Source organism: Otolemur garnettii, unplaced genomic scaffold, assembly GCF_000181295.1.
Source record: "Otolemur garnettii isolate 467f Iridium unplaced genomic scaffold, OtoGar3 scaffold00053, whole genome shotgun sequence".
NCBI classification, from domain to species: Eukaryota; Metazoa; Chordata; class Mammalia; order Primates; family Galagidae; genus Otolemur; species Otolemur garnettii.
In genome coordinates, this window is record NW_003852448.1 from 6,281,065 (window position 1) to 6,293,646 (window position 12,582).

General features: G+C 43.9%; 1 protein-coding gene across 2 annotated transcripts in view; it reads right to left on the reverse strand.

Annotated features, from left to right (window-relative positions):
- Positions 1–6,431, reverse strand: part of ACTR3B (ARP3 actin related protein 3 homolog B) — a 125,547-nt gene extending 119,116 nt beyond the window's left edge. For both annotated transcript variants that reach the window (XM_003792027.3, XM_023514414.1), the window contains exon 1: positions 6,245–6,431. In XM_003792027.3, the coding sequence (XP_003792075.1) occupies positions 6,245–6,288 (44 nt within the window). In that variant the 5' untranslated portion in view covers positions 6,289–6,431. The remainder of the gene's footprint in view (positions 1–6,244) is intronic.
- Positions 6,432–12,582: the final 6,151 nt, after the last annotated feature.

Sequence of the window (12,582 nt, forward strand, 5' to 3'; positions counted from 1 at the left end):
GGCGCCGAGCCACAAAATTCTTCTTGAAATTTAACTACCATTTAGAAGTGGGACCATTAAGAGGTGCTATACTCTTAAAGAATGGATTATTCACTAATTGAATAATCCACTCTTATGAATGCATTAATGTCATTATCATAGAGTGGTTGTTACAAGAGCAAGGTTGGCCCCCTCCTCCTCTCAATCTCACCCCTCCTGTACTTCCACCATCCACCTTGGGCTAATGCAGCACTAAGGCCTTCACTGGATGCTGGCACCATGCTCTTGTGACTTCCCAGTCTCCAGAAGCATGAGTCAAATAAACTTCTTTATAAATTATTCAGTGTGTGGTATTCTGCTACAGATACACAAAACTCACACTTCAGGATGAAGCACTCAACTACAACTCAGACTTTCGACTTTACCTTACAAATCCAAATAATTTAACCCAACTGCCTGTACCCTCATATTAACCCATAATAAAAAAAATTTTTAAGGAAAAAAAAAGAAACACAAACTTATGACAGTAAGATACCATTTGTTTTCTTCTAGGTTGATAAATATCAAAAGATTTGGCAATATACTCTGCCGATGAGTCCTGGTGAGCTGCACGTGTAGGAGTGGAATTTTACACCGTAGAGAAAAATAATGTAAGCATTTGCCCTTTGCCCTTTGATCCAGATTCACACTTTTAGGAATCTAACCCAGAAATACTTTGGCAAAAAATACAAAAAGATGTACGCATGCACAAGGCTGTCATTATCTTTTGATAATAACAGAATGTTCAAAAAATGATGGAGACATATCTAAAGAACACAGAAGCAAGCTCAAAAGAGCTTTAGGTGACCAAATCTGAGACAATTTAAGCATCAAAACAAACAACGGCAACAAAAGATAATAATCCATTGAATGTAATAGGTATTAATATGACATAACAGATTACAACCCTTACAATGAAACTATCCACACAGACAAAAATAAATGACAGGACTATGGAAAGGCTTGCCTTACAGTAAAACGCTAACTAATAAATGGAAACAAAACACTACAGTTTAAAAATCACCATTTTGTACTCATCACTGTAATAACCCATTTAGGTAAGAACCACCAAAAAACTAATGAGTGAAAGTTTAAGGAAGAATATAAAACATCTCCCCACAAATGACTTATTAATTACAAAGAGAAAAACAGTAACTAAACAGTGAAGTAACCCAACAGACATCACGCTATCAAAATGATCCAAATGGGCTGGGCACCCTTAGCTCAGTGATTAAGAGTGCCCACATGCAGCAGGGTGGTGGGTTCCAACCTGGCCCAGTCCTGCCAAACAACACTGACAACTACAACAAAAAATAGCCAGGCATTGTGGCAGGCACCTGTAGTCCCAGCTACTTGGGAGGCTGAGGCAAGAGAATCACTTAAGCCCAAGGGTTTGAGGTTGCTGTGAGCTGTGACACCACAGCACTCTACCCAGGGTGACAGCTTGAGACTCTGTCTCAAAAAAAAAAAGGCAGCAAATCCCTATCTTAACCCTTTTGATAGGATGCACTCGAAAGAACGTCACTTCTGTGGTAGTCCTGACAAATATGCATAACCTGTACTATCATAGGGAAACATCAGGTAACAAATAGCTATAAAAAAAGGTCAATATCTTGGCCAGGCACGGTGGCTCATACCTGTAATCCTAGCACTCTGGGAGGCCAACGAGGGTAGACTGCTTGAGTTTAAGAGTTTACGACCAGCCTAAGCAAAAACAAGACCCTGTCTCTACTAAAAATTGAAAAACAAACCAGTCATTGTGTTGGGCAACTGTAGTCCCAGCTACTCAGGAGGCTGAGTCAAAGAGGATCGCTTAAGCCCAAGAGTTTGAGGTTGCTGTGAGCTATGACACCATAGCACTCTAGCCTGGAGCAATAGAGATTCTGCCTCCAAAAAAAGAAAGAAAAACTGTCAATATCTTTTTTTTTTTTTTTAGAAAGTCTCGTTTTATCGTGGCGTCACAGCTCACAGCAACCTCCAACTCCTGGGCTTAGGCAATTCTCTTGCCTCAGCCTCCAGATTAGCTGGGACTACAGGCGTCTACCACAACGCCTGGTTATTTTTTGTTGCAGTTTGGCTGGGGCGGGGTTCAAACCCTCCACCCTCCGTATATGGAGCCAGCAACCTACCCACTAAACCACAAGCGTTGCCCCCAAACTGTCAATATCTTAAAAGACAAGAAAATGCTAAGGAACTGCTATAGATTAAATGAGACATAAAGTCTCACCAATGAATGGTGCTGGATGGAGAGGAGGTACAATTCCATAAAAGACATAAGTGAGACTGTTCACATGTATCCATATGACACATCAGATACTACTGTATAAATGTTAAATTTTCGGGGGGGGAGGGGAGTAGGTATAGTAGCCTATGCCTGTTATTCTAGTACTTTGGGGGACCGAGGCAGGAGGACTGCTTGAGCCTAGGAGTTCAAGACCAACCTGGGCAGCATAGCAAGATGCCATCTCTATAAAAAATAAATTTAAAAAATTAGTCAGGTATGGTGGCAAGCTCCTATGGTCCCAGCTACTTGGAAGGCTGAGCCAGGAGGATTATCTGAGCCCAGGAGTTCACAAGTGCAGGGATCACACCACTACATTCTAGTCCAGGAAACAGAATGAGATTATGTCTCTAAAATAAATAAATAGGTAAATGAACAAATGTTAAATTTTCCAATTTTTGATCACTGTTTTGTGATTATATAAGAAGGTCCTTGTTCTCAGGAAGTGTTGAGAAGTGTTTTGGTGTAAAGGTGCATGAGGTCTGCAACTTATAACACGTATAAATATACAGAGAATAACAAAGCTAATTAACAGTTGTCAAAACTGAAAGAATATATTAAGTTTGTTTTTGGTTTTTTTCAGACAGGGTCTTGCTCTGTTAGCCAGGCTAGAGTGCAGTGGTGTCATCATAGCTCACAGCAACCTCGAACTCCTAGGCTCACAAGAACCTCCTGCTTCATCCTCCCAAGTTGCTGGAACTATAGGTGCATACCACCACACCTCACTAATTTTTCTATTTTCTGTAGAAACAAGGTCTTATGTTGGCCAACTGGATAAGCACAAGTGTGTTGGGGGCAGGTCGTGAGCCTCAAGCAATCCTTCTACCTCAGCCTCCCAAAATGCCAGAATTACAGGCGTGAGCCACCACACCTGGCCAATATGTTGTTCTCTTACAGCTTTCAAATCTGAAAATATATCAAAATAAGTTTTAAAATATGAAAATCTCCATATGCAGAATAATCATTCTTTAAATAAATGAAGCTTTATTTTGGGATCCAGCAGATCCCTTTGTCCATAGTATCCTAGCCCCCAACACACTTGTGTTCATCCAGATGGCCTCAGGGTTTATCAGAGGATTTGAGGTTACTGGAATAAATTTTTCTCTTTTTTTCTGAGATAGAGTTACTATGTCACCCTCAATAGAGTTCTATAGCATCACAGCTCACAGCAACCTGAAACTCTTGGGCTTAAGTGATTCTCTTGCCTCAGCTTCCCAAGTAGCTGGGACTGCAGGTGCCTGCCACAAACCTGGCTATTGTTGTTGTTGTTGTTACAGTTTTCATTGTTGTTTTAGTTGGCCCAGGCCGGGATTAAACCCCCTGGCCTTAGAGTATGTGGCTGGTGCCCTACCCACTGAGCTATGGACACAGCCCTGGTATAAAATTTACTTGCTATAAAAAACAGTTCAGTAGATTGTCTATTAAATTATTAGTGCCCACTACATATACCTCAACATAAATGATTCTTTTAGAAGTTAGTACTAAAAAAGGCTTTTTAACCTAAGAAACAGGTAATTTTCTTCCTTCTTAAAAATAGGAATTACATAACTTAACAATGACTCTTATGATGTCAAACAGGAAAACTAAGGTCAAACATGAGGCCCAATTTCAGCAACTACTGGTCTAAAGTTTAGGGTGACTTTCCAGTTCCATTCTTTCCCTTAGTCCTGGTTACTTTTACCTGCATTTTACCTGTTTTTTGTTTTTTTTGTCCTATGTTGAGGCAAAACTCAATCTAAAAACCTATTAGCTCTCCAGGAAATACAAAAACTACTAATGTGCTAAAGTACGTAAATGCAGGCTCTTTCAGGCTGCTCCTTCTGGCCATGCACTAGACACTGGGGATTCACGACAACCACGGTAGTTTCCATGACAGAATACGTTCATATGAAACCCACTGGAAAAATTCCCTGCCACTGTTTATAAGTCTTGACACCAAAGCCTGAAGCATGACTTTGAGACACAAACGAATGATTTACTTAAATTTAATCTCCAAGTGAATAAAAGTTACATTAATCACCTACCTGAAAAGGTCAAAACTCAGCATGACATTTTAGATATTTATAGCAAGAATGATGAGTAAGGTCCCCAGCTGTACTTAATATTGAAAGTACACTAAATTCTCTGAGCATTATTGTATTGCTACTACCAAGAGATGCTTTATATGTCAATAGCTTTGCAAGACCAAAAATACAAAGCAAATATATCACTTGCAAATGTGGAAATGAAAAATACTTTATATGTTATTTTCACTTTTTTTTTTTTTTTTGAGACAGAGCCTTACTTTGTCACCCTCAGTGGAGTGTGTGGTGTCATAGTTCACAGCAACCTCAAACTCTTGGGCTCTAGAGATTCTCTTGTCTCAGCCTTTCAAAAAGCGGAACTAGAGAAGTCCACCAGAATGCCTGGCTTTTTTTTGTTTAGCAGGCCCAGTGCACCAGCCCCAGTGCACGTGGCTGGCGACCTAACCACTAAGCTACACACACCCAGCCTGTCATTTTCACTTTTGACACAACCAGACCTGCGGGGCATGTAGTGAACAAGGAGATCCTGGGGAAGATGGCTTGAGAAAAGAAGCCAACAACGGAAGAGAGGAGCTACTTTATCAGAACCGATTTTGGCTTGTGTTTGTGCAGAAAAGCTGTAAAAAGAAAGGCTTTTTATCTTAATTTCTATGATAAAAAGCTACAAAACTTCTGCTAAAATATATATTTCAAAAATAATTAACACCAGCAAAAAGGCAGGTTTTCCAGCCTATAACCACAACTGGTTGCTCCAGCAGCAAAAGGAAAGAACTATAAGTAGGAGATGGACTGTAGCAAATTAAAGACACCCCCACAAGGTTGTCAAGGAAACCAAACCAAGTGCATTTTTTCTATAGAAAAGAATCAAGGGTAAGGTGAACGTGCCATGGAATATTTTGTGACAGAAATAACTAAAATCCTTTCTTGAAAAATCCTAAGAGACTAAATTTACTTCTAGGCTATTTTATTAAGCACTAATAGTATCTATAACGCAAGCACGCAAACTTGTATTCCCACACTTCCAGATAGATGGACTCAGCTATCACCTTTCTAAATCAGCTAAGCCGGTTTAGTTTGGGGCACTGACATTTCAGGACATTTCCTAAGGTCTCTTTTGAATATATTAACATCAAAAGAAGCGATCTCGCTGGAAATTCTTTTTTTTTTAATGTACACAGTACCACAAACTTGCTTCCCAAATTTAGGCTGTTTTTCAAAATGGAGTCTTTTTAAACACATCATTTTTAGGTGAAAAGGCAAATCTATGCAAAGTCAATCAAGAGCTTGGCCTGAGTGTGCAATTTCATCATACTGGAAAAGCTCAGTGGACAGTGAGAAGGTGTCAAGTTCGTAGATCAATGTAAATACCTCCACAAGCAGGTGGTAAAGAATCATCAGCCATGAGAAACGACACGCACACGAGGCCACAGAATGAGGGCCAGTTTTAAGAATGTTAGAAGGCAGGGACACCCTTAGTTAGGAGGTAAATGACATTAGCAAAGGTGCAGTCATCTGCGCCTCACATGCCGGCATTCCCACAGCTGAAGTCCGGCTGCCTCCCGATTTCCCGAAAAGGTATCCCTCCTAGCAGCGAAATGGAGCGGGGCTAAGTGTCAAGGGGACCCCACGCCCAGCCCGATGAGGAGGCGAGGAGAATCGGGTACGCTTATTACACTCGGCACCGCGTCCCTCCCTCTCAATTCTTTTCCTTCGGCGGCCAGTCCCGGAGAGGGAAGGGGGGTTTTACAACGTCAAAGCGAAGCCTGGAGAGAAGCAGGTGCCGGCGCTCCCACCTGCCCAGGTAGTCGAGGGACTGAGACCACGGGTGGCAGGCGCCGCTCGACCTCCAGGTGAGGGCGGGACGCCAGGGACCGGGAGCGGGGCCGCGGAGGAGCGGGGGTGGGCGCCGAGCGGCTCTTACCCGGTGCCACAGTCCACCACGCAGGGAGGCAGGGAGCCCGCCATGCTCGGGACCCGCGGCGCTCAGCCCCGCCGGCAGCCCGGGAGCGCCCCGCAGCTGTCCGCGCGGCTACCCACTCGCCCCGCGCCGCGTCTCTGGCGAGCAACCGCAGCGCCGCCGTCAGGAGCCCGGATGCTCCGCGACCGCCGAGTGACGTCACTTCAAGCCCAGCCAATCAGAACGCGCAAGCGCACCGCCCCGCTCACTCGCCATGTTTAGTGCTGGCACAGAGGCTTCCCGGCCCACACATCCAACCTTGCTGCTGGGGAGATTGGGGGTTATTTTTAACTGACTTACGTGAACTTGACCCCATTTCTGAGGCCTAGCTGTTTTGTCATCCCTTAAGTCTTGGCTAAAATGTCACCTTCCCAGGGAGGTTGTCCTTGATCACCTTGCCTGGATCCCTTCCCCCAATTGTATTCTCTGTCCCAACAATCTGTTGGTTTCATTCCTAACACTGGGAGCAGAATTTTTATATTTACTTATTTGTAGTCTGTCGCCCCTACTGGACTATAGGATCTACTAGGATAGGGCTTGAATCTTCTGCTCACTGTTGAAAAGTATGTGGTGCTTACACAGTATTTGGTGCATACATGGAAAGAACCCAAATGTTCGTAGAATGAATGAATAACCTTCACTATATAGGGAAAAAATTGCTGTTGGGATTATTATACTTAACACTACAAAATTTGTTCTAAGAAGAAAAATCCACAAAACAAATTTTTGGCCAGCCTTAGGAAATGAATAGCCTCACACTGAGTCAACATTGCATCAAGATCATTACTAGAAAATGTTTTCAAGTATCAAAGATGGGATAATCATCCAAAATTCTTGACATTATATTTTAAGAGCTTTCTAGAAACATGTAGTTTTTACCTAAAGTGTTGTGTTGTGTTTTTTCTCTAGAAGTCATAGGTAACCCATTATCATTTCTTTCTTCACCTGTAGGGATTAAATAAGGCCCAGACCTAGAAAATGTTAGTAGAACTAAAGAGAGAAGTAGAAGATAAGAGAAAAATGAAAGTCAGAAGTGTGGAGGAATGCCAGTATAGGACCCCAAGGCTGGGGGCAAAGACTAACTTGCCTACTTTGCATTTTGCCAAGCCCCTGCCAGTTCCCGTTTTTTCATGGCCATGACCTAAACATGGTAGGTAAATTCTAGATTAGGGACTGTTGGCACTGCTGTGTCTTTTCTTTTCATTTGTTCAATGTATGTACCATGTATCTACCATGTATGTACCATGAATCAGGCTTTGTATTAAACCGAGCATGCATGGGTGGCACCTGTGGCTCAGTGAGTGGGATGCCAGCCCCATGTACTGAGGTTGGTGGGATTGAGCCTGGCCCCAGCCAAACTGCAACAGAAAATTAGCTGGGCATTGTGGGGGGGTGCCTGCCTGTGGTCCCAGCTACATGGGAGGTTGAGGCAGGAGAATTGCCTAGGCCCAGGAGTTGGAGATTGCTGTGAGCTGTGATGCTACAGCACTCTACTGAGGGCAATAAAGTAAGACTCTGTCTCTTAAAAAAAAAAAAAAAAAAAAACTGAGCATGCAACAACAGTAAGCAGGATGTTCAGACTGCCCCCAAGAGTCTAGTGAGAGATAGACACAGTAAACAGGCTTACAATACAGCATAGTAAATGCTAAGCTGGGGCAGGTCCAGGGTGCCCAGAAAGCCAACAGAGGGCCACCTAACCTTGCCTTGGGGATGAGTAGAGGCTTCTCAAAGCACTGGTATGTAAACTGTATGTAAACTGAAATCCAGAGAGTGAGTTGAAAGTAGTTAGGTAAGGAGAATGTGGGGTGGGACATGTTTCTGGGATGGGAAACATGTGCAAAGGTCAGGAAGACCTTAAGGCTCATCATATATGACTCAGTCCACCAGGGAAGATATTTGGGACTGGCTAATAATAAAGGATATGCATTTTTAGGGAGTGTCTCCTCCACATAAAACTTATTGGGAATGGTGGCCATAGTCAGCAGCTGGTAGAAAATAAAAGATTTCCCGGTCTCAGTGATTTCCTCTAGATACCACTAATCTTTGATGTAAAAACATGTTTTGCAGGCAAATAACCGAAAACCTAACTAAAAGTTGCACAAGGAATGGGCAAATTCATCATCTCATACAATAAGAAATCCAGTAATTCCAGGATATTTCAGCAATTCAATGGCATCATTATGCGCAGGTCTACCTACAGGCCCTGCAGGTAGACGTTTGTCTCCAGGTTTATCCCCTTGCAGTTTCAAGCTGGCTCCAGCACTCCATGCACCAAAACCATAATGATCAAAAACAGGGAGCAAATACCCCCATCTTGCTTCCTTTAATAAGAGGCAGCAGGAGGAAATGCTTTCCCGGAAGCCCCCGGCTGCTTTCCTTCTTATACGTTAACTGGCTCTGGTTTTCTAGGGTGACCATAACAAAGTAACACAAACTGGGTGACTTAAACAAGCTATATATATGCTCTCACAGTTCTGGAGACCAGACGGCCAAAATCAGGGTATGTGCTGGGCTGCATTTTCTCTGAAGACCCCAGGGGATGATCTCTTCCATGCTTTTTTCCTGCTTCTGGTGGTTTGCTGGCAATCTCTGGCATTTCTCGGCTTGTACATGAGTCACTCCTGTCTCTGCCTCTGTAGTCACACAGTGTTCTCCCTGCGTCTCTCTGCATCTTCACATGGTGTTTCCTTCTTCACCTGTCCTATTGGAGTAGCTTCCTGCCTAGTAGCATCACCTTAACTTAATTACATCTGCAAACAAGATCAGCTTCACAAGTAACATCTTAACACATCATCTTAACTTAATTATGTCATCTTAACTTAATTACATCTGCAAACAAGATCAGCTTCACGGCTCGGCGCCTGTGGCTCAAGTGGCTAAGGCATCAGCGACATACACCTAAGGTGGCAGGTTCAAATCCAGCCTGGGCCCGCCAAACAACAATGACGGCTGCAACTAAAAAAAATAGCCAGGTGCTGTGGCGGGTGCCTGTGTCCCAGCTACTTTGGAGGTTGAGGCAGGAGACTCACTTGAGCCCAGGAGTTGGAGGTTGCTGTGAACTGTGATGCCACAGCACTCTACCCAGAGGGATAGCTTGAGGCTGTCTACAAAAAAAAAAAAGAAACTCTTTGAGTGCAATTTTTATTTATTATGTTGCTAAGAAGGTTTGTTCCCTCCAATATACTTTGCAAAATTTCTGCTACTAGCCTGGCACAGTGGCTCACATCTATAATCTCCACACTCTGGTGGGCCAAGACATGTGGATCACCTGAGCTCACAGGTTCGAGACCAGCCCGAGCAAGTATGAGACCCCCCATCTCTAAAAAACAGCTAGGCATTGTGGCAGGCACCTGTAGTCCCAGCTACTCAGGAGGCTGAGATAAGAGAATCTCTTGAGCCCAAGAGTTTGAGGTTGTTGTGAGCTGTGACACCACAGCACTCTACCAAGGGCGACATAGTGAGACTCTTGTCTCAAAAAAAAAAAAAAATTCCTGCTACTAAATGCACATTAACCTAGGATATTTTTTCCTTTTGAATAGCCCAGCCTGCCTTTCTGACTTGTGTCTGGTGTTTCACCTGTAAGGAGAAAGGTGTTTTCGTTGGCTTTTATTAGCCGTAAGAGGCACCTCTTCCCTGTACGGCTGTCTGCTCCGCCCCTTTCCAAGAGGCAGAAACATGGAAACCGTTAACACTTCCTGTGTAGAACTCAGCATCTCCTCCACGGGGGGTGATGTGACTGTTTCATACCCGCTCTCTGGAGTGTGCATCACCCCAGCACCACTCTCAGATGAACTTGTCATAAACACCTTCCCATGCTGTCCATGACGTATACATGTGCTTATGAAGACAACTCCAGAGCAAAATAATCAGGGCTTACCGATCGTCCATCCGAGGGGATTTAACGCATGAGTACTTGGACAATGTGATCTTAATTTCCTGCACTTAACTAGTTGCGCTGGGCCAAGAAGGAAAAAGAACACAAAAACTAAAGGCTCTCTTCAAAAACTGCCCACCCAGCAGCTCTGAATCTTAATCTCAGAGCTGTAGGCAGAAGCGATCTGTGTGCTCTTTGTTGCCATGGGATTGAAACGAGAAAGGAGTACCAAAAATTAGAACCCCCTTCCTTTGAAAGCAGTTGGCATTCTCCTGTCACCGCCCTCAGAGGGCCTTGGTGATGTCTTGGCAACGGTGGGAGAAAAAGGTCCAAGCAAGAGTTGATTGGCCGGAGTGTGTTGAGAGTATCAGAGACTTAAAAAACGGATCCAAAACCCACAAGACTTAAGGAAATTCCCTAGATTGCTGAATATATTCAACTTTGCTATGTTCCTGTCTCCACCATGGCTATCACTCAGACTGGAACACTGGTCCTCCACACCCCTCTGTCCTCACTCCCCTGTATCACCCAGCTGCCAAGTCCTGGTCATTCCACCCCACCAGTTCCCTTGTGCCTCCCCCTCCCCCGCCCCCTGCTTTTTATTCCTACTGTCACTCTTGCTCAACTACTCAATAGCCTCCCACTAGCCACCCTGCCTCTAGGCTTTTGCCTCTACAAGACATCTTTTGGGAAAATTACATAGCACCAATACGAGGGGCACCAATACAAAACACAGAAAGTTTACGTGTCATATCACTCTTCCTTCTCTAAAACCTTCCCTCGTTCCCTATTAATATGTTGGTCCAATCATAGGAATTTGGTTCATTAGTATAGCGTTCAAGGTCCTCTATGATCTAACCCTAAATTACCTTTGTAATTGCGTCTCCTGTTATGCCATCTGAAACAGCAGACCACACACTGTACTGCAAACCCTCTGTACTGTGGGATCTCCACACAGGCCCCTGAGTGTAGGACATTTTTCTTCACCTGCCTCATCCTACTCATCCTTCAAGACTTTGTTCGAAGCTCATTCAGGCTTCCAGTTTCATCTCATAGCCACTTCACTTACTCATTCACCAAGACAGGCTGAGTGTTTCCATAGGCCTCTCATCAGAATCAGTCTCTAATTCTGGGCCTGCCAGTTAGAAACTAGAGATGAAATCTGGAGATGTGTGTTTTAATAAGTTCCTCTGCTCTACCACACAGTATTTTGGGTTTATTTATAACCATTTCATATAGAGAACTGAACCACAATAATATCTTCATCTACAAAGCATTTTCAGTACACCGTCACATTTAATCTTCATAAGATTCCCACGAGGTAGACATTATAAATACCTTGCTTTTCAAAGGCTCCTACTTTGAAAATCAGCATAGATTAAAATGTAATTTGGGGGCAATGCCTGTGGCTCAGTGGGCAGGGTGCTGGCCCCATATACTGAGGGTGGCAGGTTCGAACCCGGCCCTGGCCAAACTGCAAACAAAAAATAGCCTGGTGTTGTGGCGGGCGCCTGTAGTCCCAGCTACTTGAGAGGCCGAGACAAGAGAATCACTTAAGCCCAGGAGTTGGAGGTTGCTGTGAGCTGTGACGCGACAGCACTCTACCAAGGGCAACAAAGTGAGACTCTGTCTCTAAAAAAATAAATAAATAAAATGTAATTTTGTTCCGAGCGCCTTCTTTAGGCTCTCTTGAGAAGACAGGAAAATGCCAGAGCATTGCGACGCCAGCATCTGGTAGGCATAGCAAAAGCGTGTGTCAGAGCCAGAAGGAACAGCAGAGATCAGTCCTTCAGACTCACCCAGTCCTTGTATAATTTCAAGGACACTTTTCTATTTTTGAGCTCTTTACCTTGAATGTTTTCTATTTCCAGTCGCAAATGCCCATGAGTTCCCATCAGGCAATCACTATATGTCCTAGAGACTGACTAGTAGCCAATCAAAATTAAATTCTTTTGCCAATAGGGAACAAAACTGCTGAGTAGTGTAAATTGGACTCCAAACAATCTGGACAGAGCGTCCTGCCAAAAGCTAGGTCCAAATGTGTCTTGCCATTGTGCAATCTCACAAGCGGCGGGTTTTGAAGGAGCTTTCCAGGGGTCTCTCTTCTCTGCTTTCATTACTGATGTTCATTCTGGAGCATTTTTAGAAGCAGCACAGCAGGACCTGTCGTGTAACTGCAGTAGAGTGAATGAAGCAAGACTGGGGCATCAGAATAGCTTCCCCAGATACTGACATGGTTCCTTTCAGGCAGGCAAGTTGTGCTGGGATGCTCAAAAGAGGTCCCAGTTTTGGGGAGGGAGCCCTGGAGCAGAAGCTGGTGGAGAGAAGTAAATAAGAGCCCACATTTTCTGAGTGTGACTCTCTGTTCAGCCAAAACTCTAGTTGCGACAATATGTATCTGGAAACCAGGCGCAAAATTACAATACGT